The 24,206-nt window shown below is 39.8% G+C and overlaps 1 protein-coding gene across 24 annotated transcripts in view; it reads left to right on the plus strand.

Annotated features, from left to right (window-relative positions):
• ptprk (protein tyrosine phosphatase receptor type K) overlaps positions 1–24,206 on the plus strand; it is a 133,269-nt gene that overhangs the window by 60,777 nt on the left and 48,286 nt on the right. For all 24 annotated transcript variants that reach the window (XM_074616280.1, XM_074616275.1, XM_074616279.1 and 21 more), the window contains 8 exons: positions 4,053–4,213; positions 5,992–6,043; positions 6,125–6,183; positions 12,058–12,139; positions 13,563–13,678; positions 15,087–15,261; positions 22,293–22,405; positions 23,812–23,992. In XM_074616280.1, the coding sequence (XP_074472381.1) occupies positions 4,053–4,213; positions 5,992–6,043; positions 6,125–6,183; positions 12,058–12,139; positions 13,563–13,678; positions 15,087–15,261; positions 22,293–22,405; positions 23,812–23,992 (939 nt within the window). The remainder of the gene's footprint in view (positions 1–4,052; positions 4,214–5,991; positions 6,044–6,124; positions 6,184–12,057; positions 12,140–13,562; positions 13,679–15,086; positions 15,262–22,292; positions 22,406–23,811; positions 23,993–24,206) is intronic.

Genomic DNA, 24,206 nt, shown 5'->3' on the forward strand with positions numbered 1-24,206 from the left:
ATACTTTGGCAGTTCAAAGACATCAGCCATTTTAGAAACTGGCAGACTTCAGGTGTCAGATGTTCTTGGCATCACACGGTCTGCTTTCTTAGCATGGGGTGTTTTGTCAGTTTTTATTACTCATGTTTTCCAATGCCATATTTGTCTCAGATTAGACGTTGTTATTGTTCTGTCTCTCTCTTTTGGCTGAAGCATTGGAATGATCTCTAGAATATTATTGAATATTATTGCAGTAACCATGCAGGGGTGACGCTTTAACATGTTGGACATTGCCTATAATATTTACCAAATACTATTTAGCTATGTTTACCTATACCTAATCCACTTGTTGTTATGATTTTGCGGCAGGCAGCGTTATGATGAGTGCTAAAGGTGATATTTTTGCCATGTTGTTGTGACATATTTGGGTCTCTGACTGTCTCATAGGAGTATTTTTAGCTGGTGCATCATCTTGGCAGCCATCTTATAGACACTTTTCTCATGTCACCATCTTAGCATCAGTGCCAGAAATGGAGGAAGAGGGGTGACATCCATCGTGTGTTCATGTTGGATGGATGGAGATTACAGAGCTAGAGAGAGAGAGAGAGAGAGAGAGAGAGAGAGAGAGAAGGGTGCTGGCCTAGTATTGTTTCTGGTCTGATTGGCTGTAGTCCAGTTTGGACGTTCTCATTGTGTGTGTTGTTGGTGATGTTCAGAACCAGGAAGTAGGATTATTGTAATACTGCTATAGCTGGAATAGAAGTGTGTGTTTGTGTGTGTGTGTAGGCGATGGTGGGGAAAAGAGAGATCAAGAGAGAGAGGAAGAGCCAATCCAATAACTAGGATACAGTGTGTGGTTTTGAAAAGCTGAGTGTGTGTGTGTATGTGTGTGTGTGTACTAGTTGAAAGCCTGTTATGTTCTGCTGTATTCTACAGAAAAAAGTGTTTTCTCACAGTAGATTAGCTAAACAATAAGTGATAATCACCATTGTTCTCCAGCTCATTTGTATGGAGCATATTGTGCAGGGTTTAATATGCAAATAGATTTAACCAGTTAGGATGGAGGACTGTGGTTGATTAACTGGAGCACAGATACTGTGTTGTGTTGTATTATATTCTGATCTTTTCTGTGTTATTCTACTCTATTCTGTTCTTTTCTACTCTAATTAGGGCTGTCAAAGTTAACACGTTTAGAGAGAGTAAAGATACTGGCATCATATGAAACAAGAAAACCAAAGGAATCCATTGGTACCTTCCATGTCATACTAGCTTGTTGCAAAGGACGTTAAATAAAGCTCCAAACTTGTGCTATATTTTGGCAAGGAAAAACTGTCATGGCCATTTTCAACGTGGTTGCCTGACCTCTGACCTCAAGATATGTGAATGAAAATGGGTTCTATGGGTACCCACAAATCTCACCTTTACAGACATGCCCAATCACATGCAGTTTGGGGCAAGTCATAGTCAATTCAGCACACTGACACACTGACAGCTGTTGTTGCCTGTTGGGCTTGAACTTGCCATGATATGATTTTAGCATATTTTTTATGCTAAATGCAGTACCTGTGAGGGTTTCTGGACAATATTTGTCATTGTTTTGTGTTGTTAATTGACTTCAAATAATAAATATATACATATATTTGCATAAAGCAGCATATTTACCCACTCCCATGTTGATAAGAGTATTAAATACTTGACAAATCTCCCTTTAAGGTACATTTTGAACAGATAAAAAAATATGTGATTAATCACTTTAAAATATTTTAATCGATTGACAGCTCTAGTAAGATACATACTAGTGTTTATTCACACAAAAGTATGTTGAACAATATTGTGTATGTAGTGCATAGTATGCAGTTTTGGATGCAGCCATGTTCTGTGTTATTCTATCCTCAAGTGTATTGTGTTATATTCTATTTAGGGCTGCAACTAAAAATATAATTGTTTTAATTATTCATGATTCAGAAAATGATAATCGCTTAGCCTATAAAATGTCAGAAAATAGTGACAAAAATGGCCATCACAATTTCCCAGAGGCCTCAGTGATATCTTCATATTGCTTGTTTTGTCTGACCAAAGAGTCCAGAACCCCAAAATAATCAAGATTTTCAATATACAACAACATAAAACAGAGAAAGCAGCAAATCCTCACATTTGAGAGACTACCAATGAATCATTGTGTATTGTTCCAGCGCGCTAGTTCTATTTGATTCATTTCTATCCTACAAATAGCATTAAACCTTATCATGGCTACTTTCTCTCAGTTTGTGATGAGCTCATGTGAGATTAGACATCAGGCAGGAAAGGCTCACATTTCATCATATTTCACTGGAACAACATCTGGTTGAGGTCTGAGCTGATTACTGGAACATCTGGACTGACCGTCCTGTCAGCACACCCAGATTATGTATTACTTCAAGCTCCATTTCCTGCAGTCGACTGCCATAGGTACGAGGTATAGCACTGAGTGGTGACAGCAGGTATAACAAAGTACCTGACGTACATTTGTTCTTGTCTCACTCGTCTTTCTCATCAGTAGTGACTGACAGCTTTCTCCAGAGTCCCATCATAGTAGAATAACAAAACCAGTGGATTTATATTTGAAATCAGCAGAGAAAGGAGGAACATACTGCAAACAAAAACAAGCAAGCCAGTAAAATATAGCCCAGAGGATAGCTATGAAAAATGCAATTAATCATGTGACACCGCTGGGTTGTTGCAGGTAATGATATGTTGTCGACTGTGGAAAAATTTAACTGGTGTGGTTTCGGAGTCTGTGCTAACTGCAGCGACTAGTATCAGCATGACGTGATGGAAGCTGCAACTGGACACTTAAGTGATGAGGTTTCACCAATTTAGATTTTGTTGACATGCAAATCTGCTTTTTACGCTCACATATTTGCAATTATTATTACCTGGAAGCTACAAAGTTCATACAGAAATGAAAAGGAGACTTAAAAATTAAGAGAAGAGAAGTAGAAATTAAAGAAAGACGTAGCTTTTCTCTTCTCTTCTCTTCTCTTTCTAATTCTCTGTTTATTTGTTGTTGGCTTGATGAGAAACAGCCTCACAATCACAAAGGGGAAACAAATGACACAGTTGTAGTAACGGTGGTTTGTTTTATGTGTCTGGTTGGGGGAGGGGGGAGAGGAACACACAAGTGAGTAAAAACATGCACATATAAAAGGAAAGAATAAAGGCTCTTTATTTTAGGTTCTTTTTATTCCCAGGACAAGAAACTCGCAGCTTCAAAGTGTCTATGTCAAAGAGGAAAGAGCAAGGGGAATGGGGGGAAGTTCACATTGGTTTCAAGTTCTTTGTGTCCTAGATCAGTGGTTCTCAACCAGGGGTCCAGGGACCTCCAGGAGTCCTTGAGGGAGTTCCAGGAGCTCCCCAGAAAAATGAGGAAATACTTGTTTGCACTATTTAATTAACTATAAAAGTGAGCCCAATGGGAGTAAGAGTCATGAGAGTGACTATTCTGATCATAGGTTTCACTTCCTCCACAGTTATATATATTATAGGATATTGGTTATAATCATATCTAACAACCAAAATCTCTTCAGATTGAGGTCCGAAATCTTTTCAAATGGGGTCCATTAATAATTAAAACATCAAAACCAGTATATACAGAGTATTTACAGAAGGTTTAAATAAAAAAAAAACTGTGTTACTATGAAAAAATAGCTTCAAAATACACTTGTATACACTCACTGTAATTCAGAGAACTGTTGCAGCTATCTGTCTTAGCTGTTCATGTCTACAAGGGTTACTTCCAAGCTCTACAGTAGCAGAGAGAGTCGGTTTACTCATGTAGGTACATGTAACACAGGCAGAGGACACACAGCCTACTCTTTGACAAGTCCAGTCATACACAGTAACTACCTCCTCAGAGGACACCACTGCTAGTCTGTTCAAGCAGTGAATTATAGCAGGTATGTGGGCTACAAGCACAAACAGCTACAAACACAAATGAGCCGATTCATGAGTCAGGTCTTATTCACAAACACCGTGAACCCGATCCACCTGAAATTATGATTCTGTTTTGACCTTTTCCTTATCTCTGTGTCCAGGTTCCTTCATGTATGTGGACATCTCTCAGGCTGAGGTCGCGGAGAAGGCCAGGTTTCAGCTGCCAGTCATGAAGGAGAATGACACTCACTGCATCGACTTCAGCTATCTCCTCACCAGCCCCGACGGCTCCAGCCCCGGCACCCTCAACGTCCTGGTGAAGGTAATAAGAACAGAATAAAATAAAGATGCAGCAGTTTATTTGTCTTAACTGACTGAAACTTATTGCACTGGATCAATTTATATGGCATTACCTGCACAGTAAACAACCTGCCCTTACCTTTTAAAGCTCGAGTCATTAAACAAGATCATCTGAATGCCTTTACTGGCCTCTACGTAGCAGTTTACCCTCTGTGAGGAGAGGTTTGATTTCATGAGACACAAGCTGGATTTTTTTTTAGAAAACATAACGTTCTTTTTACTCCATAAAACAACTCTAGATGAGTTCAAGTGCCGAGTTAAAGCTTTCTGTTTGTCACAATGGCAGATGGTGAACAGAACCTCTTCATTTAAAACTAAACAAAACAGGATTTATGGGAAATGTGGTCTGGATGTTGTGAAGTACAACCACAAGTAATGCAGCTAGCATGCGATAGACTGCCTTGCCTTAACCAAGGGTTTATGCGAGGTTGCCTAATTAAGCTTTAGCAATTCATTTTACAGTAAAATACTGACTTTTAAAATCACATGCACAAATAACATTGAACGTTTTACACACTTTGTGCTTAGATTAAGATGTTATTTTGTTGGATATCTATTAAAGTGCATAGTGTGATGGATAGGCTCAACAACACACACATTTTATGATGCAATGATCCAAACGTTTCCTTCCACTTTTCACAACACTCCTGTCTATGCTTTCCTCTCTCCTCTCGAGTTTTCTTACAATTTGTGGAAGTGGTTAGAAAACACATTAACTGAAGATTGCCATTTTTACTGGTTCTACCATTTCCTGGTTCTGAGCAGCAGGGGAGTATTATGAGTTGGAAGACTGCCCTTCAATCTGATGACACAAAGTCAAACACACTTTACTGCAAACATGCCACACTTGCCAACTTGCCAACCTTGAGACCTCAAAAATAGGGAGGATTTCAAAACAAAAGTGGGGGGTCAAGAGTTTTTGTTTCCTCCAATTCTGGTGACCTTTAAAGAATGAAAATAATAAATATTAAGTACACTGCAACAGCATTTTTATGTTGAATACATTTAATTTTACTTTTAGTTCTCAGAAAAAAAAATTGTGTGAATCTCTGGCGTAAACTAATATTTTTTGCCCCTTCTTGAGTATTTCTCTCTCTTAGTACTCTCCATTTCTCTCTCTGTCTCTCACTCACTCAAGGCCCTTTCAAACACAACGCGATAACAGCACCACTGCGCTCTGAAACCCGTTATATCCTATTTCTCTTTGTGTAGAGCAAAGCCCAACTTTAGGCGCTGCACACTGTGATGTGCGCCGAACCCAACGGTGAGCGCAGCTCAAACCGCGCTGTGTCGCGAGCATAGACTGCTCTCTTCAGCCGGGAAACGCCATTTGTTGTAGCTCTATTGTCGTCCGGGTGTAAACAGGAGGGCTTTTAGATGCTGTACAGTGCCAGAAACAGGTTGAGATAATGAAAATGAATAAAAGTTGTGAAAATTTGCCATAAATCGTGAGAAAAACAAGAGAATTGTGACCCCGGGAGGAAACCAGGAGAGGGTAATGAAAAATGTGAGTCACCGGGAAAATTGGGAGGGTTGGCAAGTATGAAACATGCTCCCTGCTGAAGTTCCCATCAGCGTAGATGTGGTGGTATAGCTGACCTCTGACCTCCTCGTTTTCAGGAAAACATAATCTATGGCATTAAATACATCTAATGGAAAGGAGGCCTCGCTGAGTGCATCAGGAAATGTAAAGGACTGTATGTTACATATGTTTTATATTGTGTTCTGTGTTATTTCCAGGTAAACAAGGGTCCCTTGGCCAACCCTATATGGAACCTGACGTCCTACACTGGTAAAGACCGACTCCATTTCATAACTTATTCTGACTCTGTTGATTTTATTTCCTTGTGTTGACTGTGATGTCGTCTTTCAGGTAAAGAGTGGCAGAGAGCAGAACTCGCCGTCTCCACCTTTTGGCCCAATGAATATCAGGTAACTCCCTTTAAATAACAACCAACGGCTGTGTTAATGAAGGACTCCTTTATCATGTAAATGTTTCTTTTTTTCCACTTCATGTGAATACACACACACACACACACACACACACACACACTCACACACATGCTGGGAGGCAGGCAGCTGATTTATTTGTGTTGACTGAGGCTCAGGAGGTGACGATTAGGCAAGAAAGAAAATGAAGTGGGTGTGTGTGTGCACATGTGTTTGCGTGCTAGGGTGTGTGTCACCAGGCTGGACATTGATATTGTTGTCAATGTTTTTAATGAACGCCTGCCTGACATTATAGGACTCACAGGGGTTAGACATTATTGCAGGACTGTTAAAGAAAACGTGTGCTTGTATGTTTCTTAATTTATGTCCGTCACTCAGTCAGCATGATCTGCGTGTGTGTGTTGGCTGGTGTTGACAGATGTGTGCACGTTGTGGGATAGCTTGTCTCCGAGCGTCCTAGCAGGCATACACACACACACTGATCATGTTAACACACACAGCCCGGGGACCCTCTAATATTACTGCAAGGCGAAGTGTGAAAGCATCCTCCAAATGGCCCATCTGGAGCCCAGTCCCCCTCAGTGACGAAGGTAGGAGATCACCAGCATGGAACTCGTGTGTCAACATGTTTTAATTGAACATAATCATCCCAGTTTGCTGAGGCTTATGTAGGTTTTTCAGGCTATGAAACAGGTTATTGGATTTGAGGTTATGAAGCTATTTTTTTTCATGTTGGAACATGTTTCTGTGTTAGCACTTTAGCTTGAGTTGTAATGAGACTGGTTTCACCAGGGGAAGCGTAGGCACATGCACACACATGGAGTCATGCACACACACACACTCACACAGGAGTTGATGCGCTCACAAAAGGCACACCCACGCCCACACAGCAATCTTTAGACCTTGAAATTACAGTTTTGTCTTTATTTTATGGCTGCAAACTAATGATTATTTTCATGTTTGATTAATCTGTCGATTATTTATTAGTTGTTTTGTTTATAAAATGACAGATAATGTCGATCAGTGTTTCCAAAAGCCCAAGATGACTTCCTTGAATGTCTTGTTTTGTCCACAACTCAGTAAAGAAACCAGAGAATATTCACATTTAAGAAGCTTGAATCAGAGAATTTTGACTTTTTTTCTTTAAAAAATACTCAAACTGATTAATCGATTATCAAAATAGTTGGCGATTAATTTAATAGTTGACAACTAAACGATTAATCGTTGCACCCCTACTTTATTTCCATTTTTTTCTTTTTATGAAAACTGGCTTTCAGATGATGATTGAGTTCCTTGACTATCGCTAGACTGCAATACAGTTAACCAACCTCAGATAAGAGTTGCAACAATGAGTCGATTAATTGATTAGTCGGTCAACAGAAGATTAATCAACAAATATTTTGATAGTTGTTTAAGACTTTGTAATTTTTTTTTCAAAAATTAGCTGGTTTCAGCTTCTCACATGTGAATATTTTATGTTTTTCTTTGTCATTTATCTAACTAAAATGGAAGGAGTCTCTGTCTGTTTGAATGTCCTTTGAGTTTCTCAACAACCGTTCATCCCATCGACTTCACATGTGGCGGGTGTTCATTACTTTACACTCATTACTTTAAGCTTTGGATCATATAAGTAGAATGTTCTCACTTGGATATAAACATGATGATGAAGTTTAATTACAATGTGTTTAGTAAAAGCAGTTGCCCAGCTGACTCATGACTAAGAGGATTCAAACTATGAAATGAAGTGGAAAAACACTCCTGCGCCTGCAGATTTAAACGTCGTTGATTCAGTTCCCATACATGCCTGCATCAGAATGATATATGCCATTAGTTGATAAGAGGATGTTCGCTATCGTCCCATGATCTCCTCTGGAGTGATGATATGTCAGTCCTCAGCCTTCAGCGTATCAGAGTTGTTTTGCCCATGTGAGAAGTTGTAAACCCGAGCTATCAGTAATCCTTCCTCACACTGATGAGACCAGTCAGGCAGCGAGTGCTTGACACCTGCATGATCGAAATCCTATCTCCTCAGAGGTGACCATACAGCGGACCCATGAATCACAGAATGCAAAGAGTCTCACGGCTGATAATCAAATTCTACAGGGAAGCAAAACAAGTAATGACTTGCATCCAGGCTGCAGTGACTCTAGGCATCATGGAGAATATTTAATATCCACTTTCTGAAATACATGACCGTTAACAGGGCAATAGACTTGAAACTGAAGGCCTTTACACACTGGGGGCGTGACAAACAAACAACACGGAAATGCAAATACTCCCTGCGAATATTATAGGTCTAGGGCTTTTATTGTGAGCCTCTGTGTTGTTGTTTCATAAATATAGGAGCAACTCAACCAGTTCTGCACAACGTGATTGGTTGATGCCAAGCGGAATAACAGTCGGAAAAAATATTCTGACGTGCGAATTAATTGAACAAAAAAACAACAGCCCCGGTGTGTGAAGGCCTTAAGTCACAAAAAGTTAGACTTGAGTCTTGGACTTTGCTGTGAAACACGATTCAGAGACCTGAAAGACTTGAAACTGACCTGCAATTTACTTATGACCTGGACTAAAGCCGTCAAAACATGAGACTAGATTTGACAAATCATGAGATTTTTGTTGGACATGTCTCAACTGACTTGAGACCATAGACTGTATAAACGAAGTGGACGTAGTCATTGTGATGTCACGCATCGGTTTGAGAACTGCCGTTTTGAAGCCTTGAGTTCAGCATTTTGGCTGTCGCCATCTTGGTTGTTTGCAACCAGAAGTGACTCGAGACGGTTGAGTTAAGTAAGACATTTTTAGGCCACCAAAATGCTACAATAAACTTCTATGAACAGAAACGCAGACCGGACAACGCCGTGGTAGCGACCTGTCAATCACAAGGTAGCCCCGCCCTAAAGCATCCCCTGCTTTATGTTCTATTTGACTCTAAATGGGACCATAATTTACTAAATGAACATCATGCTGTATTGAAGAAGACTTGAAACTAGCAATTGAGACCATAAACTCATGTTTACAATGTTTACTGAGGTAATAAATCAAGTGAGAAGTAGGCTCATTTTCTCATAGACTTCTATACAATCAGACTTCTTTTTGCAACCAGAGGAGTCGCCCCCTGCTGGCTGATAGAAAGAATGCAAGTTTCAGGCACTTTCACATTGGCTTCACTTTTCAGACCCAAAGGTTGTCCACTGCTTGAGACTGAGGTTTTTAATAATGAAATTGATACTTTCTACAAAAAGTGAGCTTTTCAGAAAGATTTAATTTATACATGTGCACACAGAGCAGGAGATGCCATGAGGTCATGTTATGGCTACCAAAACAAACGTGTTTCTAATAACAAACTGCAGACTGGGGAGGCAGACAGACAGACAGACAGAGATGAAGGTATTAAAAGTCAGCGGATGTCTTTCTGCTGTGCTCCGCTGTGAGCTATGAGTGAAAAATGATAGGGCAGAGAGACAAGATAGATTGGTAGGGGAGGGAGACAGAGAGGGGGAGAGTGTGACAAGCAGGGGATGATAAGCTGTGGGTAAACAGTTCACAGCAGATTTCCTTTTACAGGTGATGAATGACAACAACTGCTCACCCCCTCGCTCTCTTTCTCCCTCCGCCTCTCGTTTTGATAGCGACCTCCTCTGCTCCCTCCTCTCCTCTGTTCATTACAGCACACCTCTCTGAGCAAACACTGTTAGAAAACAGAGACGGCGACGGAAAGAGAGGAGTCGGGTTAGAGAAATGGTTTCCAAAGAGGGATTATGATGGAAGAAATAAAGAGTGGAGGGCTAACGTATGGACAAGGAGGAGGGAGGGAGGAAGAGATAAATGAGGATGAGGAGAGTTATTGGACCATGAGTTGATGGAATGAGAGAAAAATGGAAGCACCTGTTGCATGCAAAACTCTACTTGAAATATAGAATTTAGAGAAGCAGGTTAGAATAAAACACAACAACCACAAATCAGCATTAAACCACAATTAATTTGCCCATAATTTGATCATCTCATTCCTTTTAGCTGCTTTTCTCTTTCCATTTATGTGCCTCACTATTGCTTTGAAATAATGAATAGGAAAGAAAAACAAACAGATACGCTCTCCAACCCTTCATTCTCTACCTTAACCGTGTTTGGTTTCATTACTTTTTATCATTTCCTTGGCAGCCATTTTATGTGTACCAAAGGAGATTATTATGATCCAACAGGAAGTATCTCATTTATCCTTCCTGGCTCGGTGGCCTGAATGTATAAATCCAGGATGGCAGCTTTGTATTTATCCAGTTTAGTGCACACAGCACCGGCGGCTGTCACTGACTTTCCATCTATCCTGTGACAACTTAGATTGGATCCATCACTTTGACTGCAAATTTAAATGGCAATAGTCTTACTTTGTAGCTTCCAGTGCACCCAGAATGCATCTAAAACGTCACAGCTTCTGATTTGGTAACAACACTAAAGAGGGTTGATGATTTGGCTTGTGATATGCAAGCAGGGCGTTTGTTGGTTATGTAAGTTACAGTTTTCTCTTTGGAACGGCATTTCCAGTGTTTCAGCTGTTGTATTTTGTTTTTTTGTACATTTTGTTTGTGCTCTAAGCTGTTCTATTTACAGGCTAATAATGGGTCAGAAATAGTGTTGTCAAAAATATTGAATTATCGATAATTAATATTTGAAGTGGTTTCAATAGACATTTTTCACACTATTGATACACGGGTACCAGCTGCGCTTTCTGCTCTCTCTTCTCTCCAACAGCGAGTTGACACACACATTGCTATTTATCTTTTATTAAACGGCTTTGTTGAATACTCAATTCTGATTGGTCAATTACGGCAATTTACCGGTTGCTATGTATAACAGACCGTTGCTGTGGGCGCAGTTCTGATGGAGGACTGTTTTTGTTGCAAATTATTGATTTCTTCAGTAAGTAGTTGTATAATAAGCGGGATAATGCACAGCTAGCGGGTCATTGTTGTGAAATAAACCCCTTCAGGGCGATGCGGCAGGGTTTATTTCACAACAATGACCAGCTTAATAAAAATCTAAAATTTTATGCCCTCAATGTCAGTTTTTTCTTCGTAGTATCGAAAATGGTATCGAATATTGACATTTTTCACGGTATTTTATCGCGGTTAGAATTTCCAGTATTGACAACACTGGTCAGAAATGACTCGATATTCTTATAATGTTTTCTGTGTTTGATTTAATAACCCTATTTTCAAAAATACACATTGTGAGTAATAAAACACTAAACTAATAAAACAACAAAAATATTTGAAAGGGGAAATTATAAACAGAATATCATGCTCTCATTTCTTTTGAATGTTTTAATCTTTATTTTGTCTTTATTTTAGCATTTCTATTGTTACTTGCAATAGTTTTCTTTAATGTGGAACTACTGTAGTGTATGTAAATTGTGTGTGTTTATACCAGGGCTGCAAATAACGATTATTTTCATTGTTGATTAATCTGTTGATTAATTTTCTCGATTAATCCATTAGTTGTTTGATCCACAAAATGTCAGAAAATGGTGAAAACTGTTGATCAGTGTTTCCCCAAAGCCCAATATGATGTCCTCAAATGTCTTGTTTTGTCCACAACTCAAAGATATTCAGTTTACTGTCATAGAGGAGTAAAGAAACTAGAAAATATTCACATTTAAGTATTAATATTATAACATTGCAGCTCTGGTTTATACTGTATATGTTTATTCCTGTGCACAGGTCTCTCTTTAAAAACACATCTGGTCTCAATGAGACTACCTGTTTAAATAAAGGATGTAATGTTTAGAAAATATTGTATATAATAGTGATTGTAATGAAGACAGTAACAGCTAAATCTCTCCCTCTCTTTTCTCAGGTCATATTTGAAGCAGAGGTTTCGGACAGCAAAGCCGGCTTCATCGCCATCGACGACATTCAGGTGCTCAGCTACCCGTGCGGTGAGTCATTAGCATGCCAGCAATTAGTCCTAGCTCGCTGAATAGGCGCTGATAGCTTTGGCCACTAATTAGACTGTACCTGGGATGGTTTCTGTTGCACTTGAATGGGTAGATAAGTGGGAAGGTGACACAGGAGAGGAGGGATGCAGCGAGAGGAAAAAAGTCGTAGAGGGAAAAAAATGAGAGAAATGAAAAGGGAGAGGGAGATTGTGAGACTGAGAGAAAGAGAGTGAAGCGGGAAATGAGACAGTATTAGGGCAATCATAGAGAGAGAAGATTCTGACCACTCAGCACTTTCTCTCTCTCTTTAACCCACACACACAGTTAAACACACACACATAGTGAACAGTAGCTGTCTTGTCTCACACTGACAGGAAAGAGATGAGGGCTGCGATCCATTTTAAATTCTCGCTACGTCTCTTCTCTCCTTCGCTTGAGTGTTTCCTTACTTCTAGAGGGCCAGAAAAGAGCTGTGACGACAAACCGTTACCGTTAACAGAAGGGTCTGTTAATCTAGAGCCGTAGGCAGGTTCCTGGAGGGTCCGCTGTGTTGGAAGGGAAGCAATTACAACTCCTTTTGGTCATCTGTCTTGTAGCAGCAACGAAATCTCTGGGGACAATTTTGTTTCTTAGTAGATTCTATTGATTAAAAGTCATAAAGATAAACCGTCTTGCAGCGTCCTCTTGTACAGTTTGTGAGGTCCCGGTATCCCCGTTGTCCCTTTCGCCGTCAGAAGTTAGCGATTATGTCTCTGACAAAAACATTAATTTTGTCAATAAAGTGACCTGGAATCTGAGAAAACTATTAAAAGAAGAGTCCTTTTAAAGGCAGAAGAGCGGGACTCCTAATGGGAAGGGGGCAAGTATTTGAAAAGGAATTAGTACTTAGTCGCCACAGTGGAAGCATTCATTCTCACAGCTGCATGTCTGGACACACAGGTTTGTGTGTGCATGAATGCATGCGTGCAAGCTAGTGTGTGTGTGTGTGTGTGTGTTTTCATTCACCATAGTAGCTGCTATCTATGATTGCAATCACCTCCCCAGAATAAGAATATCATAGCTGAACTGCATCTTCAGGGTCTAAAAGGCTTATTTCATATCTTAGCGTGGTCGTTAGGAGCTATGTGAATAATATATACTGGATGTGACATTGATGTTACCTCCCAGCACTGCGCTTCATCCGACTCCAGTAAAATCGAATCGCAGTAATAACGAACATATTCCTTAGGGTTAGAAAATGTCCTGAAATGTATATAGTGTGTTTGTGATAACCTGTTTGTATCTATAACTCCCTCTGGCTCTGTCACCTCGTTTCCACTTTTAACAGACAAATAAGATGAAACCAAAAACTTTTAAAAACACAACTACATACTGTGCAGTTGCTGTAAACTCAATCTAATGTTTGACCTCATTTGCTTTGCAGATAAATCCCCGCATTTCCTTCGTCTTGGGGACGTGGAGGTGAACGCCGGACAGAACGCCACATTTCAGTGCATCGCTACAAAACGAGACACTGCCAACAATAAACTCTGGCTGCAGGTACAGCTACAAAACATGCACACACACTTAAAGAGGACCTATCATGCTTATTTTTAAGTGCATATTTGCATTTCGGGTTTCTACTAGTACATGTTTACATGCTTTAATGTTAAAAAACACTTTATTTTCCTCATATCGGCTATGCTGCACACATCACTGAAAAATTACATTTACAAAGTTTATCAGCATTTCCTCATTCCAAAAATCGAACTATAAAGCAAGGCATGTCTCTGTCTGTATGTCTTCCACATATCTCGAGAACCGTTCATCCGATCTACTTCACACTTGGTGGGTGTTTTGCTGGGGAGCCAAGGAAGCGCTTTGTCGAATTTGGTGCAATTTAGACATTCGACACGTTCAATATTGATAAACTTTGAATAAACAAGCATACAGCGTACTGTGTATAATAATAATTAATGTTGAATAAAAATAATGAATAATTATGCCCTGATATGTGAATAATTACACCTTATTTTATGGGCTATTTATACTTCATTATTGCATACTTTTACGAAAACATAAACAAAAACAAAGCATTCGAATACTGATTTGGAGATTGATTACCATGGCAACGGTCGAAGCTTCGAAGCATTCGGGTCAGCTCTACTAACGTTAACAACCAAACTCTTCTTTACTTCCCTGGAGTCAACGAACGATGGGCAGTTCTCGTCAACGCTGCACTTACTTGGAGCAAAGCAATTGGCTCATTCCGAACGCCACAAACGGGCGCAGCACTAGTAGTAGTGGATAATCACTAGTGAGATAGATAATCCACAAAACACACTGTGAACAGTTTTCATTGGAACTACTTTCAACCAGAAAATAGTCCTCCAGTTGTTTTAAATGTGCAGAAATCACAAAGAAGACTATCTCAACAAACCGGGCAATTAAAACCAAAATCTACATGGCTCGATGCCACTAGAGGCACGTGAGAAAATGTGTTTTTTCGTTATTTGGCTATTCATCCTTGCTAACAAATAATTGAATATAAAATACGACTAAATATATTTGCATGCCCCCAATATGGTGTAGTAGAAATAGACAAACACAAAGAAATGAAACATTGTGTTCAGCGTTCCGCCCTCAGGACGGGTACATCCAATAATAAAGTGTCATCCTCACACACACACACACACACACACACACAAATACGCGCGCATGCAGAGAGCGACCCCAGGCCATAGCAGCTAACATGATTAAGAGTTTAATAGCTGCTGATTTCATTACAGCTCTATTGTAGTCATGACCTTCAAACCTGCTGTCAGTGAGGCAGAGGGGAGGTGTGAGTGTGTGCGTGTGCGTGTGTGGTCCATTGTTGCCTTGTGACCTTGAGCAAGGCAGTTAACCCTCCACCAGCCTCTGCAGCAGCGATACCTGATTTGTCTGTGTGTGTTTGTCTGTGATTCAGAGGAGAAATGGAGAAGATATTCCCGTGGCTCTGACCAAAAACATCAACCACAGACGCTTCGCAGCCACTTTCCACCTCAAGGAAGTCACGAATCAGGATCAAGATCTGTACCGCTGCGTCACCCAATCAGAGCGCGGCTCCGGGGTGTCCAACTTTGCTGGTCTTATCGTCAGAGGTGAGGATTTAAAAAAAATACTTGATTGTTTTGCCTGATTGTTATCTCTATAATACTTGTTTTTCCTTTTGTTTTCTCTGATTTAATATTTGATACCTCAGCTTTAGTAGATAGCTTTTACTGGAAAGTACCAAAGGCCTTGGAGGTAAACACTAGGTTACTCCTGTATGTAGTAAGTTAGTAGGCAGACATGCTAACGTTAGCAGCTTACATTACAGTAAACAAACACACTGTTTAATCAATTTTTTCGACTTTTGCCTGTGTTTTTCATTTCACAAAGCAAAAAGATAAATAAATAAGACAGATTAGACCGATAGATAAGACCAAATTCAAAGTCCGACAGAGCCGTTGGGCCTAGTTACGGTTGCTACGCTAATATTTAACAATCGCTGTTATGAAGTTGATTTGAATCTCTCCGTGACCCTGTTGATGACCAAAGTTATATTCTTGACCCAGTTATATTTTTTATATTTTGTATTATGGGCAACTTTTGTGTTGTGTTTAACTTTTTGAATGTCAAATGTCTTTCCAATCAAATGTGCATTCACTGTGTCTGACTGATAAAATGTAAGTTACTAACACAATATAGACTAATGAGGAGAGTTTGTGTGTGACGATATGTAGATGTGTGTATGCCAGCCTTGTGTTTGTACTTGCGTGCACGTGTGTGTGTGTGTGTGGATGCTCGCGTGTGTGTGAAGCGGCGGCATTAGTGTCTATGTGCACATGTGTATGCTGTGTGTGTGAATGGAAACTGTGTGTGCTCTAGCTGTCATGTGCAGCTGACATGTGGTTAATAAGGTGTCACCAATGTGTGTTTGAGATGGGATGCTTTATTCATTCACATCCAATAGCTTACATATTCAATTCATCTCCCAGAGAGAGAGAGGGAGAGAGAGAGAGACGGGGGAGGAGCAGGGCAGAGAGAGGGTGAAGGCGAAAGAATGATAAGGGAGTGACAGAAAGGAGGGGGGAGACGGAGAAGTGGAGATTGAGGAAAAGTTAAATGTAAATAGTCTGCTCATTATCTCAAGAATATCCATATCAGAATCAGGAATATGTCTGAATATGTAAACAGCTGAGCAGAGTTATGTTTATTATTCTGCATAAGAGATGGCAGAGGAGAAAGAAATGAGAAATCAAAGCAGAAGCGAGCACCATGAATATTAATTTTAGCCGGTGTGGCTCAGATAATGGAGCTCTTACGCTGGCTGGTTTAGGGGTTCAACTCTCGGTGTCGCTTGGCACTAACGCCGCCAAGGTTAGGGTTGCAATGCCCTCTGGGAATGTCTTCTCTTTGGTCAAGAAAATATGTTGGTTTTGGAGACCCACTGTTTCTGCAGGACCTTGCTGATATAGTAAGAATACATAAGTGGCTAATGTTTATTTATCACGAACATCTTTTTTTGAAGGCGAAGAGGAGAGAGACGAGGGATCCGCTCAGCAGGAGGCATGTGTCTTAACATGAATAGGACCGATCTACATATATGAAAATAGATTCACGTAGTTCAATAAGACGCACTTTGAGCGATACGCGTTTCGTAGCCAGTCGTCAGCTTGAAAAGCGTCCACTCTCTCTCTATCTGTGACGCTTTTTGGAGCTCTGAGGGATATTGGCGATTATGAATATTGATCCAGAGTCTCGCTTGTTAGAAAAGATATCACAATTAAAGAATGAGGACTGTGTGGTTATGAATGTGGAAGGAGAGCAGCCTCATGTTTATTTATTAGAAATATCAGATGGGAGATGAGAGCGGGAGAAAAATCAAAGGAACAGGGAATATGTTTATTTCACTTCTCGAAAAAGTATGCGTGTCGGAGATTTGAGGCTCCTGCAGGACATTGACGACCATGAATATGGACAGAGTTAAGCTGCATTATTAATATTTTTGCTCTGAATATTTTTTTATATTTATTTATTGTGAGATGAGGGATGCTTACTGGAGGAATCGTGTATCTGGTAGGAGCAGGAAAATGGAAGAAAGAAATCATAGGAAAGTGCCAAAATATGACTTGTATATATTAAAACTGTTTGGCAGTAGGACGGTAACCCAGGTTTCATTTTCAAAGGCTGAGAAGTGGTCTGCTGGGTGATGTGAGATTGCCTCGGTGCAGGTACGCGCAGGCCGAGTCTATTGATATTTATAACATGTAGATGACAGAGATGTGCCATTATGGTCTCCCTCTGTGTGTGCTGGAGCTGTCAAGATCAGAGACGAGAAGCACATTTTGTAGAGGCAGAGGTGCATCATGGGAACATGAGAGGGGTGTCATGGGATTCCCAGGTAATTCTTATACCCAGATGTTTTGTTAATTAAAACTAGTTGATTATCTTCACAAAGTTGAGCTCAGATTAACCACATTTTGATGTTTCCATCAGGGAGTAATCCTCCTCCTCCTCCTCCTCTTCTTCATCTGATAGATCTATACATTTCACATGACAAACAGTTTATAAACGTTGTGTGTGTGAGAGACAAAGAAGTATGAGAGAGTCTGACTGTGTATTTATGTGTGTGTGTGTGTGTGTGTGTGTGTGTGTGTGTGTGTGTGTGTGTGTGTGTTTGTCACTAGTGGTTTGGTCAAAGCCAAACTCTAATAAAGCCTTGCCCTCTGGTTCCTACGGTGACAGAGCGCATCATCACGCCAGCTCGTATCACACTCACACACACACACACACACACACACACACACACACACACACACACACACACACACACACACCATGCCAGCTTGCATTACACACAACCCATGCCCTAAAAAGCTCCTGCAACATTATTGTCACACAAACATGCACACAAACACACACATGTATCAGACTTAAGAGGACGCACAATTGACTTGAATTCATATAACTGTCTTAAACCTGTAATGGGTCACTTCCTTCTCCTGTTTAACCTATCACACACTCACACACACACACACACACTCAGACTCACTCACACATGCTCACTGTAAGTGATAGTGACAGGTAAAGCTTCAGGCATTATGGAACTATAGAAAACCTACTACCACTGTTGGCTGTCGATACGACTGAAACACACACTTGCACACTCATGCACACACTCCTCTCGTGCTCTGGAGGTCAGATGTCCTCCAGTGAGCTCCATGGTGATGTCAGCAGCAAAGTAAACTTTATTGACAAGGTTGCTGACGATGGACAACAAAGAAGAACATGCCTAGTGGGCGCCAGTCACCAACAACATATCTCTTTCTTTCTTTCTGGCTGTGTTTGAAATCACTCACTACTCACTATATAGTGAGTTCGCCATTTTGCAGCGCTGTCCGAATGTATAGTGAGAATTATTATACCCTATATTATCGATTGTCCAGCAGCCGATGTTGAACGGCCACGTTTTAATTGTTCGTCAGCAATGACGTAATTAACGGCACAGAAAAAATATATATAGAACTCTACATAGAACTCCCTGGATGGTGAGTAGGAGTAGTGAGTGAATGAGTGAATGATTCTGGACACAGTCTTTGTCTTTCTTTCTGTTGGTCTGTCTGTCTCTGTCTCGTTGTTTGTTCACTTCATCATAAATCTGAAAACCTACAAATGCCTCTGGAGGTTTTTTTAAATTCTAATATCAGTAAAGAAAATGAGTGACAGTAAAAACAAATTAATCACTGCGACGGGTTAGGTCAGAAAACAACACACACACACACACACACACACACATTAGAAGTTTTTCCCTGATGTTGATTTGTTTTGTTATTATCATTTACATTTGACCCATAAAAATGAGAAATGATGAAGGGGTTCACACATGTGATTAATAATAAAAGAGATGGTGACAACAAACCCATCGCAAAACAACACCATTGATGATTTGTTAGATTTTTTTAGGTCAACTGTACAAATGACAAGTGATGGAACAAAAAAAAAGAAGAAGAAAATAAAACGCATGAACCCGTTCCAGCTCTTGTTTTCTCTGGAGTCACATAATGACCCACTTACATTCCTTACTGTTTCATTTTATGTGTATTATTCATCTTTGAGATATTCAATAGGGTTTTTTTAAGTAACACACAAACACATATTCAAGTTGGCTGCAAGCAGTCGAACCCGCTGGTTTCTGTGCTTGAATACATTTATCTTTGCGAGTTTTCTGCTTTATTTCTCTCTTCGTTTGTTTGTTAATCATCAAGTTGTTTACTTTGTTTATTTGATGGCGTTGCGAGCTGACATGTTGTTGACGTTGTCGGTTTTCTGAAGTCACTTCAACATTCATTATCTGGATTCAGCTGTTTGTGTGTGTGTGTGTGTGTGTCTGTGTCTGCGTTTGCATGTGCTGTCAAACTACAGTGTTTCATCTGTTGCTAAAAAGACACTTCCCAGCCTGCACCTCTCTGACAGCCATATTCAACACACACACACACACACACACACACAGAAATGCAAACACAAACACACACAAAGAGAAAACGAGGTGACAGCAATGCAAAATATAGATATTAAAGGAACAACATGCACAGTAACACACATGCACACACATATAATTTAGATAATACTTGCTTTGATATGATGTGATTGAAGCTGGATTGCAAAAAAAAAAAAAAAATCTCATTTTTCCCCTATCTTCATACTGATAGTAAAATTGCCTGGTGGTGTGTTTGAGAATGTGGCTGAGAGAGATAAAATCCTTATGATTTACTGTATGCGAGATAGACCACAGTGTGTGTGTGTGTGTGTGTGTGTGTGTGTGTTTGTGTGTGATTAATTCATGTGTTGATCTGTGTGTATCTGTACGTGTCAAGTAGATAAATCTTTGATGCAGCGTGTTTTAAGGTTGTGTTGTGCTTTTCGGCTTGTCAATCACAGATGCGTGACAGTTAGCTCTGATCTGACTGACTGGCCCTGAACCATCACACATCCATCACATTTACGTGCACAAGTACACACAAACACACACTATTTATTGACTGAGAGCATCACGGCTGATATACAAGACATATGTTGAATGAAAACTACAGTATATATATAATTCTAAAAAACGTCATTGCTCATTCAGCTGTTAATAATATTTTAATGGCACTTTTTATGAAATGCAGTCTTATCCAAGTAGGTAAAGGTGTATCGCTATCTGTTTCCCTTGCTAAATCTATACCAATCAAAACGAGGAGTAGTTCATGTAGATAAACATTTGGTAAGCTTGTTGTAAAATTGACTTTACATTGGAATACAAACCCCAAAAGCCAACAATAATCAGAACCCGATCATGATTTTAAATGTATACCATAGACTGTATCTAAAGATGGACGACATGACAGCTCCCCAAAACTGAAGCCAAAACATCTGGATCGCCCCCTGGTGGCTGGCTGCAGTATAGGTCATAAATCACGCCCCCTCCATGTTAGCGGATGGGACAAACTAAAAAGTCAAAGTACACGTCAAATAATTTTTTTCCAAAGATGGTTTCTGTCATTTTAGAAATTTCTTATCAAGCTGATGTAAGTCTGGTTTTAATTAGTTATTTGATGCTATAAAAATGGGGTGAGACGTCATGATTGGCAGCTGTGATGGACAGCTGCTCTGAGGGAAGTAGCCGAGAGGAGATTTGCCTATTTGATCATAAATGAAGTTAGTTAGTTGAGTCTTTCTAGCCAAACAGCTACCGTGGTGCTAACGTAGCAGCTTGGTTGCTCACGCTAGCAAGCTGCTTTCTTGCTCGGCTCGTGATTGGCTCATGTCTCGAGTAACTTGTATGTTGAAATCACAACGGCAATCTGACGAGGCCAGACCTACTAAATTTTCAGTCACTTTTAACATGGCACAAGTCAAAATTGAATGCCGTTATATTAACGTAAAGGCTGCAGCAGGTAAAGAAAGAAAATAAAACCAGTTCAATAAAGCTCAAACATCGTGAAGAGCTCATTTTTCTAATGCATTTCTGAGCATGACTCGGGACAAAACAAGTTAACTTAGCATGTTTGTATCATTCTCTGCTTGTCCACTGATGGACTTTAGAAAACAGGCAGCATAAATCACTCTCTAATAATATTAAATGATGAAACTGATGAGAAAATATATTACAGGATTTACTTGGATGGCAAAATAAGTTTTAAAACCGATCACTCATGCAGCCTGCAAGAGAAAAACACTCATCTTCTCTCATATCACTACTTTCTAAACTCTTTCACCTCTCGCACCAGATGCAAAACATCACGCTAGCATTGTGGCTCTTCCCCGTAAATGTCCTTTCGTCTGAATTAAGCTGTAAGGAACATTTACATAACAGACACCTATGTCTGAAAGACAAAGAAGACATTACTTTAACAGCTAGACGAAGCCGGCAAATTTACATATTCCATGTGTGTGAAAGGGGGCACAAAGTATCGGCCACTACGGGAGACACTTTCTGAAGCAATGAAAGCCTCCAGTTTCTTTTGTTTTGAAGGTGGAAGGCTTTTGATGTGAAGCAGCAGCAAAGGGCGTGTTTGCATTAATATTAAGTTCATTATAACACAGACGTTACACAGAGAAGGAGAGTCAATGCGTGAAGCCACATGGCTACTAGTGTTAGATGAAAGTAACTGTTTATAAATCTTGCTATGTGAAGTGTCTTTGACTATTTAGAAAAGCCCTCTATGAATAAAATGTAGTATTAAGTTATTATTATTAGTTAGAAAGTAGGAACAGGAAGGTAGGGTTGAAACACAATGGGTCTGCTTACTCTCTACTCCCTCGCATGACCACAACATATTTAGCCAATTAGTTCACCATTACATTCACACAGCTTGGTTGTCATAACATTACAGGTCAGTGCAGTTTCCTTGTGTTAGGATGTCCCTAACAATTTGTGCCATTAGTTTAGTTGTCATTGTTTACTGGTAGTTTTCGAAATATTAATTTGCTCTCACAGATATCAAATGTCATCTGTTACACTAACAAGGCTTTGTGTCACTACAGGAGGTTGTTCCTTGTGTCACTGCCCTCTTCTGTTCTGCTGTGACCTTGTTTCATTGTGTTTCATTTATCTTGTGAGGCCCTTTGAATTCTTCTCTTTTATAACTTTGTTTTTTTTCCACAGAGCCTCCGCACCCCATCGCCCCACCCCAGCTGCTGGGCGTCGGCCCGACTTATCTGCTCATTCAGCTGAATGCTAACTCCATATTTGGAGACGGACCTATTATACTGAAAGAGGTATGTTCAGTAAGACACCTTGTATGGCTTTTAAGGAATAAATGCCCATAACAATTATCGTTTATCCTTTCACAGGAAAGCAGGAACATAGACTGACTTCTGAGTGACATATGTGTAAGGAATAGCTCAATATATGGGGAATTATGCTTATTCTCTTTATTGCTGAGAGTTAGATGAGAAGTTCTACCAGTACCACTCTTGTGTTTGTAGGCTAAATATTAAAGGAAGGGTTGGTAGTGCTGTTCAAATACATTTTTGTTATATTTGTTGAAATTCTCTTTTCATCCCGACAGAAAACAATAAATCAAATGTTCTGACAAAAAAAAAAGAGAAATAAAATACGGTATCTGTGGATGTTGCAGGGCTGTAAGAAGCCCGTCCAATCATTTCATTCGGGCTATCGGTGTTGCCAACTTGGCGACATTCTCACTAGATATAGCAACTTTTGGAGCTATAGTGCTGCTATCTACTTTAATGGGAATAGAGTTGGCGACGGTGAGCTTGATTTTTCAGTTGTATAATTTTTAAAATCTAGTGTACTCTTGGTAGTTTCTCAGCATTACCGACCCTAGTTAACGGACAAAGCAGGGAAGGCTATGGGTTATGAGCTTAGTCAAATTTAGAGGTGCTGGTAGATTTTTAAAACTTTGAACTGAGCCAAGATGGCTGTTTCCCCCTGTTTCCAGTCTTTATGCTAAGCTAAGATAATGTAATGACGGTAGCTTTATATTTAGAAATGAGTGATATTGATCTTCTCATCTTACTCTCGCCAAGAAGAGTATTTCCCAAACTCTCAAACTATTTCTTTAAGCAGCGGTATAAGTGGTAATTTTGGACTAATTTATTCATATTTTAGTAAAATTATTTGTGATCATGTGTGTTTATTTATCTGGTGTTTTTTAATAACCCTTTTAAAGGAATTGTTTGACACATGCAGTGGGAAATGCAGTTATTTACTGTGTGGCAGAGAGTTAGAAGAGAAATGACTATGAAGCAACTGTAGCCTGTTAGCTTAGCTTAGCTTAGCTTAGCTTATTTTAGCACAAAGACTGGAAACAGGGGGAAACAGCTAGCCTGGCTCTGTCCTCCAGTAATCTCGTTTGTTTAATCTGTACAAAAAACGAATTGTAAAAATGATAATTAGCTGCTTTACGGGGGGGTTACGTGCTGGACTTTTTCTTGGCTGGGACCAGTAACTTCCTGGAGTGTCCGCTGGTTGCCTGGCAACTGCTCAGAGGCAAAAATGTCTAATTAAATATCAAACTAGTCCTTTAACATGGAGTAATTTTATTTCCCACTCAATGTATTTCTGAAAGCTAATTATATTTTTAATTAATACTTTGACATTTACATTGATTAATACTGACTACTCAAATAATGTGTAATATTTGATTTTTCTCCTTTAGGTTGAGTACCGTATGACAACAGGCAGCTGGATAGAGACTCACGCCGTCAACTCTCCCAACTACAAGTTATGGCATCTTGACCCCGACACAGAGTACGAGATCCGAGTGTTACTCACCAGACCAGGAGAGGGAGGGACGGGAAAAGCTGGACCACCACTCATTACCCGGACCAAATGCGCAGGTAGGACACAGACACATACAAGACTGTATTAGACTTTATTAGTGTTATAAACAAATCCAATTTGTGATACGAAAAAAAAAAATTTATATCAGTTTTCCATTAAACATCTTTATATTTACACTATTTCCTCACACTTGTTACTATAATGAATTCCATGAGGGTGGATCATAAACACGTATGTCCACCTAAAATATGATAAATTGCATTTTGCAAG

This window comes from Sebastes fasciatus, chromosome 18, assembly GCF_043250625.1.
Source record: "Sebastes fasciatus isolate fSebFas1 chromosome 18, fSebFas1.pri, whole genome shotgun sequence".
Classification (NCBI taxonomy): domain Eukaryota; kingdom Metazoa; phylum Chordata; class Actinopteri; order Perciformes; family Sebastidae; genus Sebastes; species Sebastes fasciatus.